General features: G+C 39.5%; 2 protein-coding genes across 5 annotated transcripts in view; one reads left to right on the top strand and one right to left on the bottom strand.

The window, feature by feature from the left end:
* fbxo46 (F-box protein 46) overlaps nt 1–21,549 on the bottom strand; it is a 143,652-nt gene that overhangs the window by 30,118 nt on the left and 91,985 nt on the right. The gene's annotated exons all lie outside the window — the stretch shown is intronic.
* The window catches only part of numbl (NUMB like endocytic adaptor protein), a 51,196-nt gene that overhangs the window by 4,885 nt on the left and 24,762 nt on the right, over nt 1–21,549 (top strand). The window contains exon 1 of one of the 4 annotated variants that reach the window (XM_083548869.1): nt 14,513–15,707. The exons of 2 other annotated variants lie outside the window; for them this stretch is intronic. In XM_083548869.1, coding sequence (XP_083404995.1) covers nt 15,667–15,707 — 41 coding nt within the window. In that variant the 5' untranslated portion in view covers nt 14,513–15,666. Of the gene's footprint in view, nt 1–14,512; nt 15,708–21,549 lie in introns of those variants that run through there. One more of the 4 variants, XM_083548871.1, reaches the window with a different exon arrangement.

Raw genomic sequence — 21,549 nt, 5'->3', positions numbered from 1 at the left:
TTGGCAACCTGACAACAAGTAGAACAAAGGTGTGTGTTTGTAGGAAAAAATATTTGTTAGGACGCGTGTTTGTGTTTCGTCGGTTGTGTGCAGCACAGGTTTGCTTCAGACCCCGTGTCATGTACTTCTCGCAGATCCAAAACCAGCTTTCCCGAGAGCTTGTGCCATTGCCATTCCGAATGACTACTCCACTTCCAGCTGTTTTCTGGATGTGGTAAGAGGTTGCACTTGAAATCAGTTAAATGATAGATACAAGGATGGACATTTTCAGGATCTTGCCCTAAATGAGAGAAGACTGATATCTCTATGGCCTGACATGACACTGATTTGTTCGTGCATCGGGTGCTGCCCGTTTCTAATGTGTGATCACTTGACGAACAATCAGATTCATTGTGTGCTTGTGTGTGTGTGTGTGTTAGAGTGTGTGTGATGAGCCAGTGTGTCCTGGGTGATTGAGCTGTGACTCAAGCTTGAAGTCAAGTCAAGTCAAGTCAAGTTTATTTGTATAGCGCTTTTCACAACAGACATTGTCTCAAAGCAGCTTTACAGAAAACAACAGTGAAGGTGAATGGTGTGCGTTTGTCCCTGATGAGCAAGCCGTGGCGACAGTGGCAAGGAAAAACTCCCTTAGATGATACGAGGAAGAAACCTTGAGAGGAACCAGACTCAAAGGGGAACCCATCCTCATATGGGTGACATCAAAAGTTTGGTCATAAATCTTTCAACAATACAGAACAATTTGTGATCATCATAGATCCAGCATCAGCTTCTCCATGCCAGGGCCTTTAAACACTCGGCATCTACTTCTCCATGATCATCCATAGGTCCATAATCTTCACGAGGTGGGACGTGACTGGAGCTGGCCAAACCTCAGGATGCCTCGGGATGGGGAGAGAAAGAGAAGCAGTGGAGAGGAATTAGCGTAGCTGCTGTTCATGATATTAACAGCACAAGTTGATAATGTGCATGTGATCAGATGTTCTGGAGCACAAGGTTATGATGTGATGTGTGTGATGTGTGTTATGTGTAGGCTTTGCTAAAAAGATATGTTTTTAATCTGCACTTAAACTGGGAGAGTGTATCTGAACCCCGAACACTGTCAGGAAGACTATTCCAGAGTTTAGGAGCTAAATGTGAAAATGCTCTACCGCCTTTAGTGGACTTTGCTATTCTAGGAACTACTAGAAGCCCAGAGTTTTGAGATCTCAGGGAGCGTGACGGATTGTAGCGTGTTAAGAGACTGGATAGATAGATGGGAGCCAAACCATTTAGTGCTTTATAAGTGAGTAGCAGTAGTTTGTAGTCTATTCGAAACTTAATAGGAAGCCAATGTAGGGACGATAAGATTGGGGTTATATGATCGTATTTTCTTGACCTAGTAAGAACTCTTGCTGCTGCATTCTGAACTAACTGAAGCTTGTTTATTAATGATGCAGGACATCCACCTAGTAATGCATTACAGTAGTCTATTCTAGAGGTCATAAACGCATGGACGAGCTTCTCTGCATCAGATATAGATAACATATTTCTTAGCTTAGAAATATTTCTAAGGTGAAAGAAGGCTGTTTTTGTAACTTGATTGATGTGATTTTTGAAAGATAAGTTGCTGTCTAAAATAACTCCCAGGTCTTTTACCGTTGAACTAGTAGTTACAGAACAACCGTCTAAATGCAGGCTGAGATGCTGGAGCTTCTGTGTACTATTTTTTGGGCCGATGAGCAAAATCTCCGTTTTATCAGAATTTAATAGCAGAAAGTTATGGGTCATCCAATCTCTTATTTCTTCAACACACTCAGTTATGCGAGCTAATTGAGCTGTATCGCCTGGTTTGGATGAAATATATAGCTGGGTATCATCAGCATAACAATGGAAGCTAATTCCATGCCTTCTAATAATATTTCCTAATGGAAGCATGTATATTGTAAAAAGCAGGGGTCCCAGAACTGACCCTTGTGGCACGCCATAATTTACTAGCATTATCCTGGATAGCTCTCCATTTAAATCTACGAAATGGTAACGATTGGACAAAGTGACATCTTATTAGTACAGTGAGAACTTTATGTAATACTTCTATACAAACTGTATAGAGGCATTTTAGCCTAACGTGGTTATTTAATGTTATTTCTAATGCTATATATTAAGGGTCCCCAAACTACAGCCCCTGGGCTGAATTCGGCCCACCAGCACATTTGGAATGTAATTCTGAACAATGCCAGCGAAATTTTATTTTAAATATATGTATTAATCATATTATATCAGTACGGATAAGCGGGAGAAAATGAATGAATGAATATTATATCAGTATTTATTAATAAAGGTCGGCCCTCAAACAAAAATTTCCCTTAGTTATTAATAGAAGTTGTGGCACCTATAGTTGATTACTGGAACTATAGTCTCTCAGCAAAAATCAATACCGACGGTTTTTCCGGCTTACTGTCATTACGAGAGCAGCCTCTGGGGGGGGATCACTGAAGACACATGCTGTTTGTTTTTACACGTGAGATGGTGCGCTGCATGGAGAGGGCTATAATTCTATTTACTACTTATAATTTATCAGTTATATAATTGATTTATTATATAATTAGATGTATTATTCCTTTACTTTTGTAATAAAGTTTATTACAAAAGTTGTTAGGTTTGTTTGTATTTCTATCCAGTATCCATATAATTAATCGCTTATTAGCAAGTGCGATCGGTCGAAGAAAAAAATTGATTTCAAAAGCAATGAATATGAAAAAAAATTTCATTATGACAGTAATAATGCTCTTTTAATAGGCAATATATCTCTTGAAAAGTTATGCTCATTTGTCTGTACGGTGCAGAACAAAATAATAAACAAATCTGATATTAGGAGGCATAAAAAATACTATTAAAATCATAAGAAAATCTCCACAGTAATACTGGTAATACTCTGGCCCATGCCATTTCTTTGTTACAGACTGACCACACCCCATTAAAGAAAAAAAAAAGTTATATGGTCCTCACAGAAAAAAGTTTGGGGACTCCATTTATACAAAATTATGTAACATTTTAGGGTAAGAATTATTCATTATCACTCCAAAATCTAGTGGAGATTATTATGATAGCAAATGGGGACTACTTATGGAATTGGACATTTAAGAATCACATACCAATCTTATGGTCAGGTGTCCACAAAACTTTGTCCATATAGTGTCATTTTCAGGTACGTTAAGTGAATTTAATGAAGAAACTAACATAAATATTACATAAAGATCATAAAGACACAGTCGGAATCTGAATGTCTGTGATTGGACAATAAAAAAAAAACATCTGGACAGCCCTGCTTGGACCTGCTGTCCTGGAATTGTATGTATTGAGAAACAAACTCTCAAAGAATAGATAAAGGTGGCCTGGAGTAAGTTGCAGATATAATATGAAGACGAGCGAGAGGAAAGAGTCAGGATAAAAGCAGATCTCCCAGGAGAATCTGAGATTCTTCCCTTTCCTTTTCTGGGTCCTGTCTCTTTCCCTCGCTCCCTATCTGTTCACCCAACAATCAATAGTTTCTTGCGAGTAGCTCGTCTCTGGGATTATTGTATCCATTTCTTTCGGCTGCTTCACCGATTTGCAGCCTAGAAAATGGAGGAATTTCCATGTACAAATGAAGAACTTGAACTTATTGAAACGGTCCCAGAAAATCAGTGATTAATTCAAACAAAATAAAGCGAAGTCACGTTAAAGTGGCTGTTTGGAACCTGGATGAAGTTATAGGTAGTGAATTTAACATGCAGTATCTGGTATTACGTCTCCGTTTACATTCCCAACAGATCAAACACTTTCTGAAATACCACAATGCAGTTGGTTTAGATTACGCACCATGATGAAGCCTGCATACTTGTGGTCCAGACAGTCAAAATCTAATGAGTCTGAGAAGAAAAGCAACACAAAAAAATGACTGTTATGTCTGCCATCTGTGAAGCATTGCATCCGGAGGCTACGTTCTTTCTTTCGGCACAGACTTTGTGCACAGACATTTCGCAAGATATTTTCAAGATTCATTTTGAGCAAAAAAATTATTGGCCTTGTATAGATTGGTCGCAAGTTCACGGCTCGTTTTGGGTGTTTAGATTTCGTCTCAGAGCTTTGTGCACTTCTGACGCACCTCCTGCTTTCGTGTATGGTCCCATATGGATACACACAATCCAAAAACAAGTAAGCAAGTCTCACCTCTAGCCTCATTGGATAATCTCACTGTATCCCAGTGTGTATTCTGTATCTCAGTTAAAAGGAAGGAACAGTTCTCTTTTGTCTTCTTTTGAATGAATGAAAAAATTCCATGGCAACATCTGGTCAGATTTTGATGGAACGATTTGATTTCAATCAACTTGGACTCTCGGGAGGTCCAAGTCTTTTCATCCGTACTGTTTGTAATCACAAAATTGTTACTGAGCGTTTTTTCCAAAAAGCACAAATTGCGCACTGAACTTTACCTCATCACATTTCAGTTAATCTATGATTAATTGATAATATGATTATTTATTCATCTGAAGCGGAACTGCCAAATGGACATGCTTGGGCCTCTCTAATGGTGAAAGGGAAATGTCCTGTAAAATCAATAATATAACACTAATGGAAGGCATAAGGAATTTGATGTGTTATCCATTCGTTTATTTTCAGCAGTCCTGGCTGGACTCAAGATTTGTTTATGGTTTGATTCAAGATCCCAGGTTAAATATTATAGATGGAGCACAGATACATTATATATTATATGGTTACACAAACACATAAAAATATAATCAGAGCTTCTCAATAGCTTTCAAATGACACCAGTCCTGCATTGTTGTGATCTACGGTGTCAGAGAAAGAGGAAGTGGAAGTCTGCCATTTTAGCCGACTTTGGAGCTCTAATTCTGGCTAAATTGGCACAAAATGACTGTGCACTTTTCACTTTTTATTGAACACCAACTACACTATCGGATCTGCTATAAGGCAATGCAACTGCTGATGTTCTGGATCTTTGTTTCCAATGTTTACTAGCTTTTACTAATCGGCTCTACGCTGGATTTCCACATAATGCACTGTTGAACTTTGCTGGAAAATGATGAGTGAGAAAAGAAAGCTGTTTGTTTGTGTTGAGTGAAACTAAAATCTGATCCAGAGTAATTGCACCAGCAGCGTCATCCTGTGATGTCAGCATGGTAGACTGCAGAATCAACCAACAATTTCAGCACAGAATCACTGATGACATTTCATTATAATTAAATATAATGTGCTTTTATGTGGAATATGCCTTTAGGACCATAAGATCAGTATTGTGACTGAGCCATTCTGGAATTGCAAGGATCTTAGCCTGATTCTAGTAGCTTTCAAATGACACCATTTGCTCTGGTCTATGGTGACAAGAAAAGGAGGCAGTGGAATTCTGGCATTTTAGCCGACTTTGGAGCTCCAATTTTGGCGCACCAGTCGCTCCCACAGACCTCATTATGTTTAAGTCAAAATTTTGGGGAGAATTTATAAATGTATGAATGTATTTATTAGTAAATAAATACGTAAAGCCGTTATTGTGAATCAAAAGGAACCATGTCTGGAGTGTATTGTAATAGCGACTCTTTCACTGCAACAATATTACTGCTTTTTATTGAATGGCTTCTTACAGACATTACAAATCAGTTCCTCTGTAACCAAACACCCAGACGTTTGTGTAACTTCACAGTAAATTTCTTGAAGCCCTTTCAGGTTGTGGGATTAGTGTAACTGCATTACATTGTTTTTAATTAAATAACTTAGTGGCCTCAGTATGTGGTCCATTTAGACTGTAGCTTGTAGTACGTGGCAGTCATGCTGTGAGATGAGGTAAATCCTGAGATAAATGTGAGGTAAATCACAGAGGATCTTCTTATATTCAATATATGAGTATGTTTACAACAATTGTGTGGACATCAATATAATAGATTGAATATTGTACATTTAGGTAAACCGGTTTGAAGATCACTTACTGCCACTGTTTTGTGCTCCAAAGTCTGGACAAGGTGTAAAGTGATCCTGGTCTCTTTAGTGTCATCTCTTTTATCTACAGCTCAGTGTGTTTAGCAGGAGGAGTGAGGGGAAAAGGGTCAGTAGAAGCACAGCTAGACTGACCTTCCCCGAACCAGCTGCTATAACAAAGGTCCCCAGTGAGCCTTCTGAAATGATGGCTGGCCGGAGAGTCTTTTTTTTTTCTTCCCCTTCCCAATTCCCCTATGTCTCCCCCTTGCTCAGACACCATTGTATCCCTATAAATGTGCCACAGCTGTTTAGGTTTTTTACGTAACCCCCCCCCCCCCCCCCGCACCACCACCACCATCACCACCACACCACACCACACCCTTTTATACAAGAGTCAAAGAATACCCAGGAAACATGTGTATCATGTATGGGTTTTCAAGAAAAATCCATTTGCATGTTCATTTTTCTAAATAACTTGCTAGTGGTAGCATGGTAATGGATTCAGCCCACACTTGAGCCACCTCCACTTAAAACGAAAGATGAAATTAGTAGGCTAATAGCATCATCGGTATGACTGTGCACTTTTCACTTTTCATAGATAGCTTTAGAGATCAGATCTGCCATAACTGCTGATGTTTTGGATCTTTGTGTCCACCGATTTCTGTCTTTGCTAATCGGATCTACGCTGGATTTCCAGTTAATTAATAGCTTAATAGCAAAATTCTAATCCATTAAACCCCGGAGTAATTGCACCAGCAATGTCAACCTGTGATGTCAGCATTGGAGACTGCAGATTCAACCAAAAGTTCACCTCAAAATCACTGACAACATCACAAATATTTTATATTTCAAGTAATTCAAGTGCTTCCTTGATGGAGACAAGATCAGTATAGTGGCTGAGGCAATTCTGAAATCACAAGGATCCTAGCTTGATTCCACATGGTTTCTTTCTTTGGTTTTATTCCACCAGTCAGAAGCAGCACGTGCCTTACTATTCACGGCGACTGGGACAAGGGGGTGTTTGGATGGAGGGTTGGTGGGGTGGAAGAGCTAGACATGCCTTTGTGCTCCTTTCCATTCTGGCCACCACACGCTCCTGCTCGACAGACACACGTGCTGACAAAAGCGAGTGAAGCAATACCTTTGTCGATTATTTGCTGGGGGTTGGGTAGGGGGTGGTGGTGAAAAGATGAGATGCAGTAGCCATCTGTGATTAATACTTTAATCCCTGTCACGCCTGCCCAACAACCTTCCCCTTTTCTTCAGTCTCCGCTTTTGTCTCGACACACTTTCTGGATCGGTGCCATTGTTTTGCTTGGCCCTCGAAATGTTCTTGAAAGTGCTCCCTGAGGGGTCGAGGTATTGCCCCTGCTTATCGTATTTCACTTGTCATTTATTATTCCTTTTTCTCGCTTTTGTTTGCACGGTGACCTCAGCAAGCCTCCTGGCCCTCGTCAATGATTCTGATTGCTTTGGTCAAAGTAGAGAGCACTGCTTTTGTTTTAGGGTGAAAACCCTCATGCTGAAAGTCTACCCAGAAAGCCAACACACGTCTTTTTTGCCTGTTTAAACAGTTACAGACAGCTGGCCTCCAAATGGCGGCTGCTCATCCCAGCTCTACAGCGTTCTCTGGTGCTTTTTTAAAGTACGGAACAATACGAGGGGTGTAACGGTACACGTATTTGCACCGAACCATTTCGGCACAGGACTTTTGCCAAATGTGTACCGAATGCAGTCCTTTTTACGAACATATTTCTACTATTCGCCTCGCACTAACTAACAAGTTTGTTTAGTCTCCTCCTCGCACTTTGAGCGCAGTGTCACTGTGACTACTCGATTTGTACTGGAAATACGATTTGCACTGCGCAAAACTTGCAAAAACGTTTCCACTACCCGTCATCGCCAATGTCTTTTTTATTACAGTCTAGCGATATGGATTCTTTCGCGTTTTACGTACAGCTTCAAGGATTTCTCTTCAAAATGAGAAATTCCTGACAGTTCCGCATATCGAGGGAGTGAATGAATGAATGAACGAAGAATGGATGGAATGAATTAATTCATGCATAAATAGATGGAATGAATTGATAAATAATGATGTGTGTTTCTTAAATGCAGACATTAGTTAAAGTTTGCTGAAATAAGTAGAACATTTAAGTAGAAAATTTAATACTAAATGTAAAACATATATTTTCCAAATAAAGTGTAACAAATTTAATCTTTTTAATTTTATTTAATCAATTTAATTTTTGTCTTTAATTCAATCGATCACTTAAATGAATAATAAAGTGTATTGCATTAATTTGTTTTTTTTTTATATAAAAATCCAAGCAGGCATTTTATTTAAAATTGTAAAAAACAAAACAAACAAAAAAAATGTTATATTTTGAATTTCTTCCCATTAAATGTACCGAAATTAAGCCACAATGAAGAGGATTTATTACACTGTACAGATATTCTGTAAGCTGCGATTGCAGCCGGTCGATCAGCTGTAAATAACCACACTTCGTACCGTCTTGTTCGGGTGTTCACTCCGGATTGATCATTAGGTGGGATTGTTAGGTGGGTATTTTGAGGTGATGCGAAGACGAAAAGTTTTTTTTGGCATGTCAGCTCTTAATGGCTTGCTGAGATGGAGTTGCTGTCAGACTTAGCAATTCCGGTAGAGACTTCTTAGTGACTTGCTGGCACTTTGCATGTATCTTAAAAGCTCTATTGATTTTGTTGAACCTTTCTTGCCTCCAGCATTGGATTAAATGATGCCCAGATGAACTAAGGCAAACCTGGTTTGTATTTACTGATATCCTGAAAACCTTTCAAATTATGTAACCCAAGTATAAAGGCTAAGTAGTAAGTTTTTGATGCACGTGTCTCTGCGCCAACATTTTTGTAATATAATTCACCTGATTCGAGGCTGCTATGAATCCCTAAGCACTTAGTCAATTGATTTACACCAACCAAAATGCAAAGCTCAAAAATGTAGAAGAGATTTAGGACATGACGTTGGATCTGTTAAATTAGGTCAAGTTTGTTTAACTAAGCCTTACATGGAATAAGCGAGTCTTTTAGTCTTTCATCTTTTTGATATCTTTGGAATCTTTGGTATGAACACTGCCAGAGTTTTGTCATAGCAGTGGAGTTCACCAGAGTTTTTTTGTGTGACGTTTACCCTGTCACCATATGGCCCCAAAGCAGCTGTCCCAATCTATTAGCATGACAAAGCTGTCCGCCCCTGCTGCTTGCTCCGAACGCCACAAGCTAGCAAGAAGGAGCCATGTGGCATGTCCCAGCAGTTCTGCGGGCCATCTGTGGGCTTGCAGTAATGCTCTCATCTTTACAGACCTTGGAAAACAGAAATGGCTTAATAAGTTAGTAATATTAGAACCTCTGAGTCGAGTTATGCTGAGAGTAACGAATTACTGTACTGCACTATTGTGTATCGTGTTTTAAAATCCAAATTTTTCATATCGTTTTCTAGTATATTTAGCTTGTGTCCTTTAAGGAATACAAACGGAAATTGAACAATTCGGATGTTGGTTACATAACAAGGTGTTTACAAGAATGCAAGGAGTTTAACGGTACACAAAATTCACGGTTCGGTACGTAAATCGTTTTTTAAGTCACGGTTCGATTTTAGTACATTTAGGGGGAAGAAATGCAAAACATAAAATTGCTTGTTGTTTATTATTATTATCAACATTTGTGAAAATAAAAGGTTGAAATCAAATGAATGAAAAACATTTTTAATGTTGATTAAATTAAGTAAACATTCAAATCACCACAAATTAAATAGATTAAATAATTAGATTTGTTAGAATTTATTTTGTTAGACCCGATTTCGGTAATACAGATGTGTATGTGGTTTGGTATGAATACGTGTACAGTTACACTCCTACAATGAGTCTTAAGTATACCTCAGTGGCATGTCATTTAAAAAAAAGCTGAGGTAACGCACACAAAACACTTTTCATCTTGCATAAAAATAGGCTGTATGATTGTCTCCTTTGAGAGTTTATGAGCATTAAATCAATCCAAAGTGAATACAGCAAGTTTGAAAGGTCTTCGCTTCGATCCATAAGGCAATGACGCTGCTCCCCTGTCAACGTCTCCTTCAAGTGAGACACTCAGCAATGAAACCCCCGATAGCAGCTGTTGCTATGGGAGCTGGTTGCCAAGCGGTGAAGGGGAGGATGTGTATATGTGTGCGTGGTCTTTGGGGGTGGTTGTTGTTGACACCAAAAGTCAGCGTGACGGACTTCCGAGTGCATTCATGCTCTTGGGACTCGAGTACAGTCAGAAAGAAGCAAGAAAAGTGGATGGCAGAAGATAAAGATCACAACACTGCAAACATAAAATTACTCCTCCGCTCTCCTTTTAAGTATCATTCATTATCAACAGCTGGAGGTACACGTTTGATAAACAAGCGTATTTAAGGCAGTTCCCAGGAAACCTTGGTGGATTTTACTCTTCTTCGCTTTGCGAAGAACATTGAAGATGGGAGGTGTGTCGGTGTGGTGGATTGTCACAAAGATTGTAAGAATGCTAAGGGTCCTTTCCAAGCAGTCAGATGGGCTGGATGAGTTGCCAGGAGGATGTGTTTGTGTCAGCATGAGCTGGGAGCCCCCCTCTATGGTGATGGAGCTGAGTGCAGGTCTGAGAGAGAAAGAGATATGATCCAGTCTCCATTTGAAAGATGCTAATTTGAGACTAATGTATATGTGACAAGAATTTAAAAAATCGCACCAGCTGTGTATAAAAACTATATGTTACCATGGATACCAGAAGCCACTATTCCGACAGACCATGATATACTAATCACATAACTGTAGCTGCAACCAGCTTTGGACCATGGAACTGAGAAGACCATGGCAACCACAACCTTAATGTAACCTACTAGCAAAGGTAGCCAGATATTCATGTACATTTTTTTAATACTTTGTGGAGGCCCTAATGCCATTTATCCTAAGGTTTCCAAGGTCTTAGGATTTGAAACAGCACCCCAAAATCACAGACCTGCCACCGTACTTAACTGTGAGGATTCGATTCTTTCCTGTATAAACGTCATTATAGTTTTAATTCCAGTAAAGGTTCCTCTTCCTAACTCCAGGATTGTGGTTAGATGGCAGAAGTCATTCCTCTAGTTCTTTTATCTTTACAATTTGTTGCTGTTCAAGTGTTTGGTGACTCTGAAATCCTTCTATGTGTGTGATATCTTCCACATTTTGATGGATGAGCAGAATTGGGCTTTTGGCCTCAATTTCTTACCTCAGTGAAACAGGAATTTTTATTATATATTTGATTTTATTACCTCTTTAAACCTATTTATATCACCAGTGCCAATTATTATGGAACCCTGTCACTTCCTTTTCTCACTTTGCTTTCCAACCACCAAAATGTCCAGGTTTCACCATAGTGTGTCCTCAGATTCCTGTTCTTGTCTGGCAGGACTTTACAACTTACTATGGTTGTAAAGAGCTGAACCAGCTTAAATCGGCCTGACCTTTCACATCAGCAAAGCGTTTCTACCCACATTAACCTCCGCTCACTGGATGTTTTTAGTTTTTCGCTCCACTCTAAATAATTTCTGTGTAAAGAACTCAAACCAGTAAATACCCAAATCAGTCCATCTGGCAGTGATCATGTTTCCCTATTCGAATGCTTAATGTTAAACGTTAACTAAAGCCCTACGCCTGTATCTACATGATTTAATGCATTGCATCCTGCCACATGATTGTCTGACTGAGTGACTGCATTAATGTGCAGGAATATAGGTTTTCTTAATATATGTTATGTCTGTTTTGTGGTTGCATAATGTCACAATGTAGGCCTATAATATGTTTAAATTTTAGAATTGTTATTATATTGTAAGATCCAGCTCCTAGTTTTTCCTCTACTGTGTTTTAAACATATATAGGGGCGTTGAGTTTATAAAATAAGTGGAAACTGCATTCGACATACTCCTCTGCTACATTTATACACTTATCCCAGCGTTTAACCAACGTCTGGAAAGATTCGGCAAAATCATGCCTGAACCATCCTAGGGCCAGGATCGACATCTCACCGGACATCTGGCCATCTTTGAATTGTGAACGCAATTAAGATGTCTTACTGCAGCTGGGCATCTCATCACCATACTGTGCTTCTGAAGATATTCTTCTATTTCTGAAGAGATTTTCCACCCCATTTTCACAAAAAACTTCATTACCACACGCTGTTCCACTGCTAGCAGGAAGTGATGCATGTATTCCTTGTTTTTGCTTTAGAATGTCCTAAATGAAGGTTCTTCTTCGTTCAAACAGCCACAAACGGTGCTCCAGCCGTGCTTTAAAAATGTTAATGTGTTCAAGGGAATGTCCCTTATAAACAACCTACAACCTGGCAACCTCACCAGACACTTTAACAGCCTTTTGTTTGGTAGATAATTCAGGTTTGTTTTGATAGTGGCCTTCTCACGTTTGCTCTAAGTTGTTCTACTTCATGCAGACTATTACGTTTGAGGGCTAGTTTTCATGCAGTATTTTCCCATAATGCAGGCATTTTCTTGCAATTTAAATCCTTTCGAGGAAATGACATCACCTTGCAAGACCTTTTATCACATATCCACAAAGCTATTTTTTTTTCCACTGTTTAATCTTGACCAGCTGTTGAACATGCCTTGATTATGTAATAATGTCAGACCTTAGGGGGAACTTGCACTGCTATTATTTGAATTCTGGCCGTGATTTTTTTAGTAAACTAAAAGGCCTGTCAGTGAGTTTATGAATTGTATGTTGTGTGTGTGTATGTGTCTAAATCCCATCTGCCCATCTGACTTTGGGCGATGAGGCATCGAGGCCACAGAAAGTCTGGTTAAATGTCCATATGAACACAATGAACCATCTCTGCTGGTGGCCTCGCATTTGGGTCAGGAGAAACTGGGACGGAACGCGATCAATCCGCTGCCTCCACAAGTCTGTCTGGACGCGTTTCAATTAGCAAGACAAGATGATCCTACTTCCAGCATGCTTCATTATAAACATTATGGACATGCTCTTCGGCGGTTCTTCAAAAGAGGCTTTAAGTCTTATTATTAAAGTAAATATTTCAATAGGTTAATAATGAAAACAACATTCGGTCAGTTCAATTGGTTGTGCAGGATGGATTTCAAGGAGTAGATGAATAGTAGTCAGTACTGTTGGTGCCCAGGATCCAAGAAACAGGACTCAGATTTCTTGTTCTCCCATTGTAGATTTGCTCTGGGTTCTTTGGTTTCCTACCATTCCATCATTGTAGGTAGATTGGCTTTGTGAAATTGGTTATAAGCATAAATGAGTGTATAGTTGTAGTGCTCTTTAGCCAGAATTTTGCAAGTATTTCTAGTATAAGTGGACTAGCATTCTATCCAAGGTGTATTCATGGTTCATTCCCAGTTGTTCTAGCGAAGATCTTCTTCAATGGACAATTGTTCCATCCAGGGTGTATTCCAGCCTCCCTTTCACAAGTCCTCTACAATAGGATTTTGTCTCATATAGACTGTATTCCTGCTCCTCTCTGATTGAATAAGTTATCTGCTATTGGAAGCCATCCACCCAAGGTGTATTTCAGTTTCAGTATTTCCAAGAATAAGTCCTTGCGATGGACTGGCATTTTAGCCATGGTTGCCTCAATTTCAGTGCTTCCAATATAGGTCTTATGCAATGGGATGATTTTTCTTCCAGGGTCTATTACAGTCTCTCTTCCACACATGCTCAAAATAGACCTTCCGCAATTGACTGGCATTTTTACCCAATGTGCATTCATGTAGTTGTTCTAAGATTGATCCTCTGCATTAGATTTTTGTCCAATCCTGGGTGTATTCCAGCCATATTTATTGATTATTTCCAGAATAAATCCTCTACCATGGGAAGCTGTCTTATTTAGAGTGTATTCCTGCTTCACTATCCTGGGAAAACTTTTCCGCTCTGGGATAGCGTCCCGTCCATGGTGTATACCTGCATCACTTTCAGTTGTTACTAGTATAAAGTTCTTTGCAATGAACTGGCATTCTATCCAAGGTGTACTTGTGCCTCAATTTCAGCAATAGGATGACGGGGTCTATTCCTGTCTCTCTTCCACTCTGCCTAAAAGAGCCCCCCCAGCAATGGAATATCATTCAACCCAAAGTATATTTTTCCCCTACTCTTACGAGGTGGTATCAGAAAGGTTTGAGTAACACACCAACAGATGGCAGCACAAGGCTGCATGCACAGTCACAGGAAGCACCGACCTTCAAAAGTCAGTGTACCAAAAGACATTTGCCTGTGTACATCAGGAGCTGTGCAACCGCTGCTATTCCCACCAAATCTGCGATTTCATCATGGACCACAACACATGATCTCACTTCTGCACGCACCCTACTAGCCAAATTTAGCTATTGCGGATTTTGCCTTCTTCCTGAAGATGAAGATCCAGCTCAAAGGTCGATGTTTTGACATCATTGCGCAGATCTAGTGCATATCACAGAAGGGAGCGCTGTATTGCTGTGCAAGGGGACTATTTTAAAGGTGATAGTGTGTAAATGTAGATGAATAAAGTACTTTACTGTAAACAGAGCAAGTCTCAAAACCTTTTGATACCACTTTGTAGTGTTCCTAGGATAGGTTTTATGCAATGACTGGTGTCACTTCCACTAGTATATATAATAGGCCCTCTACAAGTTTTATAAGCTTTCTATTAATGATGTATTCCCAGGATAGGTCTTCTATAATGGACTGGCATTCTGTTCAAGGTGTATTCCTGCCTCACCTCTAGTATTCCCAGGGTAGTTGCTTTACAATGGACTCACATTGTATCCAATGCGTATTCCTACTTTAGACCCAGTGGGCCTAGTATAAGTTCTCTGGACTTGGATGGTGTCGAATACAGGGTGCATTCTTGCTTCCGTCTTAGGATAGTCCTTTACAATGGGATCTCTTGTGGGGTGTATCTTCCTGTATCTTGCATTCCTTTAAAAAGCTTCTAATCCACCATCCTGAACAACAGGATAAAGCAGTTGCTGAAACTGCATGAAGATTAATAGGCTTATGGTCGGATGCCTTAGCAATACATCTTATCAGGTTGTACTGACACTAGGTGAGGTTTTTTTTTTGCTGTTCACATAGCAATAATGTCTCAAGGAACGTTTATCTAATAAAACCCCATTCGGAATTGTTTACTTCATCCATCATGGGTGTGCTCCTGCAGCTGTGCTGAAGGAAACAGAGGAGCTGTGTGGCTTAGTGCTTTGCTAGTAAGAGCAGCAAACAGATTGAGAGCTGTCTGCTGCCCACTCTTTTTCTCTCACTCTGAGGGATGAAGGAAGTGAAAGAAAGCAATAACGACACAGACGTGTCAAGAATGTGTCGTTACTGTCCCCAGCTTAATCATCTTCACACTCCTCTTTCGTTCCATCTCTCTCACTCTCCCTCTCGCTTTCTTTTGCACACACACACAATAGCTCTTAACACGTACGTTTGCGAAGAAACCAATCGCCGATCCGTTCCCCCCTGAGGCGTGTGGGAGTGTGAAGACGACGCATGGGCTGATTGCGAAGAAATACGTGCATCTTTGTCGCCCTCTCAAAGTTAAATCCCTCTTGAGGAGGCGTGGCCTCGTCCATTCCATCTTCCCGAACGAGTTGCAGCCATCGATTTTCACCTAGAGCTCGACGTCCATTTGGTTTTTTTTTTTGGTTATGTCATATCATCCGTTTGTCTATCCGGGATGAGTTTCAGCAGTGACATGGATGAGGCAGGGGAAGGGAGGTGAGTAAGCAATTCAGGAGGAAGCCGAAGCAAAGAGAGACACAGACTATTTCGGCTTTCTGTTGTTTTTCTGTAGCCGTATAGAGTCGCTGAAGTTAACCAGGTTTGTCCAGCAGCGATTATTGGCTAAAGATATATTTCAAATCAAAACATGAGCCTAGCTTAATCTCGAGGCGAAGCTATGGGGCGAACATGGACGCTGTCAGTTCCAATTTTTGGTTCAGTATTTTTTTAACAAGCTGGCCTTAATTTGTCAGTTCAACCAATTAACATTGCTTTCGAATAAGAAAACAGTCAAAGGGAGGATATCTGTTTCGTAGAAAATAGTTTCGTTCTGCCCTTTTGATGCCCCCCCACCCCCACCTCATTTGCAATGAATGTTGGTCTGAATGCAAAACTTGCATGTACTGTATGTAAACTACATAGTGATCTACAGCTTAATAATACAATATAGATAATATAGATCTAGTTATAGATTTTCATACTACACTTATATAATGTTCACATTAATAATGCCAGTGCAATAATAATAAAAATCATTACATGTGCAAAAACTTGTATAACTATGATTGCAGTCTGACTTTTTCTGCCATTTGTTTCACTACTGCTCACATTTAATTTCACTGAATATATAACTTAATATGTATATTTATTTTTATTTTTACTTTAATCTTTAATTCTACTGTGAACAACTGCAAACCCAAATATTTCCTTATGCGATTAATAAAGTATTCTGATTCTGATGAATTCTGATCATAATAATTATTAATAATATATTATTTTCAACAGTGCACTTTTTAGTGGTGGGTTCATTTCCTAAACTGCACACAATCCATTTAATGCGTATTTAATATATTATAGTATGTGTCACAAGCAGCATGTTATGAATTGAAGTTCTGCAGATAATCGACAACCCAACTTCAATTTACAGACTTGAGTTACAACATATTGGGTCAAATCTTTGAGCCCAGTAAACTTTAGACACTGAATATTGCATGAGATATTGTTTTTTGTAATACGGGTGTTGTAAAGCTGCTGGGTGACTTATAGGTCTATAAAATAGATGTTGTTTATTTTTTTATATTGACAAATTCATCAGAAATCTTAATAATATTAATGAAAGGCAATAAAAATGGTATTCATAATGGGAAAAAAAAAAATCCATAAAAAATATGGGTGTTTTGAATATACTATTCCACATTGAGTCCCCATTTGCTGTTATAATAGATTTTTCAGTGTGCTTGTGGAGATTTGTGCTGATTTAGCCACCACGGCTTTATTAAAGTCAGGTATTGGTGTAGGTTAAGGAGGCCTGAGGTGCAACAGCAGGCCACTCCAGATCTTCCACTCCACCCTATGTAAAGCATATCTTCAGCTTACTTTGTGCACATTGTTGGAAAAGGTTTGGGTTTCCTAATTTAAGTGAAGGGAAAATTAAATGCGACCACATCCTAAGAAGTCCTACACAATTGTGTGCCTCCAGCTTTGTGGTAACACTTTGCTGATGAACCGTATATGACTGGAAAAGTCAGGTATCCCAGTCTTTAAATGTCAGTGTAAAGCATTAAAGCTTCGGTACATACACGTTACAACAGCGGTCCCCAAACATTTTTGCTCCATGGACCGGTTTAATGTCAGACAATATTTTCACGGACCAGCCTTTAAAGTGTGGCGGATAAATACAACAAATTAAAATGATACGACCGCCAGGTATTTTCGAAATATAATAATAAACGTGAATCCACTGTGTTGTTGTTTGTTCATTTTGCTAGCTTGGGGGTTTGAATTTAGCGGTAATGTATTATTTGTTAGCGGCCGGAGCAGCCCCTTTGAGAAGGTAGCGGATGGAGGTAAGACATGTGACCGAGGCATCAAGAGTGAGTCATAGACAGATGTTGTGGAGAGAATCCGGTAATTTTCCAAAATAAAACAATTCAGAATCAGATAATAAATAAAACAGAAATAATGTAAGTTATGTATTCTTTTCTGTGTGGTCCGGTACCATCTGACCCTGGGGGTTGGGGACCACTGCGTTACAATACATATTATAGGAAAACTACTGTGTAGTAAATTGTTTCTGACTGTGAATAGCAAGAACAGTCGTTTGCAAGTGTATGGGGAAATGTGAATCTGCATTACTGGTCCTAAACTTAGTGTACAAAGAACAAGCTGTGTCCCAGCTCGAGTGTCTGTTATGAACATTAGATCCATCAAGTGCTTCCCATCCTCTGACTCAGCTGTCTGTCTGTCTGTCTGTCTGTCTGTCTGTCTGTCTGTCTGTCTGTCTGTCTGTCTCCCAGCCATGTCCTTTCCCAACACACACGAATACTCACCCGAGCTTTACTGGCAGCCTTTCTGATAGGAGTGCAATTCACATAAATAAAGAGGTACTTGAGTTTCCTGGCAGTGACCTACATACTGTACTCATACTCTATTAGCCTAGGAATTCATTTCAAAGGTTTGGGGGAAATTTGGAGTAGAACGTGGAGGTTTATTTGGAGTTCGTCAGGTAAATCTTTAAGGCACGAACTACCATAAACCATAAGTTGATACGTATAGGTCAAGTATCTTCATGACGGTTCTACCAACATGCTAACATGCTAATGATATGCTACATGGCTAAGTATTGAGACGTCTGACTTTTCCAACTATATGGCTTCTTCCCCAAACTCGGAAGCACACAATTGTATAGGATACCTTCGAACCCGGTACTTTGAAATGTTTCCTTCATGTGAACAAAGAAACCCGAACCAAAAATATGGACGCAAAGATACGCTTTACATCGTTTTCAACCCTTTTTAACACTCAACTGAATGAGAACGCTGAACAATTCTAAAAAATGGAGCAAATAACTGCATTTGTAAATCATAAACTGGCACGATTTACTTTGTACTGGCGAAAATGGACCAAATATGCAACATCTCATAGACCTGATTTTATTTTCTTATCAAAATGAATAATGTAAAGAAAGTCCAATCCCTATATGAGCATAGATTTATCTTTTTTCTGTCGATATTTCTGTACACATGCGTGTCTGTGTGTGTTCCAAAAAACAACAACACACTTATAAGGAAAGAAATCCAGTGACCGTGCCTATTTTACAGCTAATGCTATCAACACTGGCCCGTTATGACACGCCAGATATTTCGAGCGACTCCATTTTGTTTGTTGCGAGCTGAAGCGTAAATAGAAATGCTTGTTTTGTCTGCGCACGTGTGTGAGTGTCTGTTAGGGGTGGCTGCTCCTCGAAAAAGGAATTTGTGGGTTTTCTTGAAAAAGCTGAGAGAACCAATGGGGTAGACCTGGACCTGGAGCTTCAATTGAATTGCATTCACATTTACGGCATTTGACAGACAGCCTTATCCAAAAGCTTGTAAGCTTCCAGAAACTTGGAAGTGCTAGGATTTGCACTCATGACCTTCTGAACCATTAGAACTTCCTGTTTGGGTAACTTCCTAACCCACACTACACAGTATTAAGACACTGGGTTGGACTTTTGGGTCCAAAAAAAAAAATTGACTGACTCATGGGTCTCATGGGTTTTTGTTCTTCTTCAGCAAAAAGGGGTCTAAAGAAGGTCCTCACAAGGGGGAGCTTGGGAAACTGGGTTACACGCTGCGCTTATCTCTTTCTAAACGTCAATTCATTCATGTTGTTTTTTTAGATCAGAAATAATAGAATTGGATGCACTTTGTGTGCTCTCATCTACAGAAATCTCGTTTGTATCAGCATGGCATGAGGCAGGCCGACTTCTTACTCCTTGTTATCAACAGAGAGGGTCATTTTCAATCTCGTTTCTTCTTATTACCAATTTGAGGCTCGGCGGAGGAGGCGAAAACTCGGCTACAGCGTAACTCTTCCTGTCATGCTGCTGAAAAGCCATCATTAAAATAAAGCCCTTTTTCACACACACAGCTCAGGAGTTAACACCAATGTGCACTTAGTCTCCATGAGTGCCGAAACACTGATTATATGGGAGGCCGAATAAATATATGGTACCATATGGTTGAAGACGTACCGAATGGCCGATTTGTTAGAACTCTTGTCTTTCCAGCGTTTAGAATAGGACCGAAATGGATACGCTTAAAGACTTATTCCGGTTGTTTATATCGGGCTATCTGACTCTGGCTCCTTATTTAGAATCAGATGCTGTGCTGGGCTTCATCCTCTCGAAACCCCCCACCCCCACCCCCCAACCTCTCGCTGTTTCGCTCTCAATCTTTCACACTCTCTCCTCTTTCCATAGAGGACTCATGCTTACATAAGCATTCCTCACCCAGTGCTCTTACAAAGAAAGAAACGCAATTGTTTTTTTTTGTTTTTTTTTGTGATGAACAATACGTTTTGAAAAATGGACACATCTAATATATTATTATTACTATTATTATTAGCAATATAAAGATTTTATATTCATATTCATAAAAAAACAACTGCATAACTGCACACACACACACACACACACACACACACACAAACATAGTCCTACTTCACTGGTTTTGTCCAAAAGCTTGAAAGCTTGGGGTGTTACGTGTGTGTGCTTAAGGGAGAAAAATAGCGAGCAGAATGTAGGGATGGACTAATAAAAATTACAAGCCTGTTAGAAAAACAGGTGGACAGAACAGGACTGCTGCTTGATAGCTGCAAACCTGTTAGTGGACTCAGTGTGAAGTGTAATACTGTATAGTGTAACACTGTTTGATTCTCAATTGTGTAGTGTACCAGTGTTTAGTGTAATGCTGTTCTGTTCTCAGCTGTGCAGTGTAACAGTGTGTAGTATAATGCTGTTTTGTTCTCAGCTCTGTAGTGTAACATTGTGTAGTGTAACAGTGTGTAGTAGAATGCTGTTCTGTTCTCAGCTGTGCAGTGTAACACTGTGTAGTGTAACAGTTTGTAGTGTAACAGTGTGTAGTATAATGCTGTTTTCACCTCAGCTGTGTAGTGTAACACTGTGTAGTGTAAGTGTGTAGTATAATGCTGTTCTGTTCTCAGCTGTGCAGTGTAACACTGTGTAGTGTAACAGTTTGTAGTGTAACAGTGTGTAGTATAATGCTGTTTTGTTCTCAGCTCTGTAGTGTAACATTGTGTAGTGTAACAGTGTGTAGTATAATGCTGTTCTGTTCTCAGCTGTGCAGTGTAACACTGTGTAGTGTAACAGTTTGTAGTGTAACAGTGTGTAGTATAATGCTGTTTTCACCTCAGCTGTGTAGTGTAACACTGTGTAGTGTAAGTGTGTAGTATAATGCTGTTCTGTTCTCAGCTGTGCAGTGTAACACTGTGTAGTGTAACAGTGTGTAGTATAATGCTGTTTTGTTTTCAGCTGTGTAGTGTAACACTGTGTAGTGTAACAGTGTGTAGTGTAACAATGTGTAGTATAATGCTGGTCTGTTCTCAACTGTGTAGTGTAACACTGTGTAGTGTAACACTTTAGTGTAACGTTGTTCTGTCGGTAGCTGTGTAGTGAAACACTGTATAGTGTAATGCTGTTATGTTCATAGCTTTGTAGTGTAACACTGTGTAGTGTAACAGTTTGTAGTGTAACAGTGTGTAGTATAATGCTGTTTTGATCTCAGCTGTGTAGTGTAATACTGTGTAGTGTAAGTGTGTAGTATAATGCTGTTCTGTTCTCAGCTGTGCAGTGTAACACTGTGTAGTGTAACAGTGTGTAGTATAATGCTGTTTTGTTTTTAGCTTTGTAGTGTAACACTGTGTACTGTAACACTGTGTAGTGTAACGTTGTTCTGTTCTCAGCTGTGTATTGTAACACTGTAGTGTAATGTTGTTCTGTTCGTAGCTGTGTAGTGTAACACTGTAGTGTAATGCTGTTCTGTGTGTAGTTGTGGTG

This window comes from Silurus aristotelis, assembly GCF_946808225.1.
Source record: "Silurus aristotelis genome assembly, chromosome: 8".
Lineage (NCBI taxonomy): Eukaryota > Metazoa > Chordata > Actinopteri > Siluriformes > Siluridae > Silurus > Silurus aristotelis.
The sequence above is the reverse complement of the archived record's forward strand: the minus strand, read 5'-3'. Positions and strand labels throughout refer to the sequence as shown.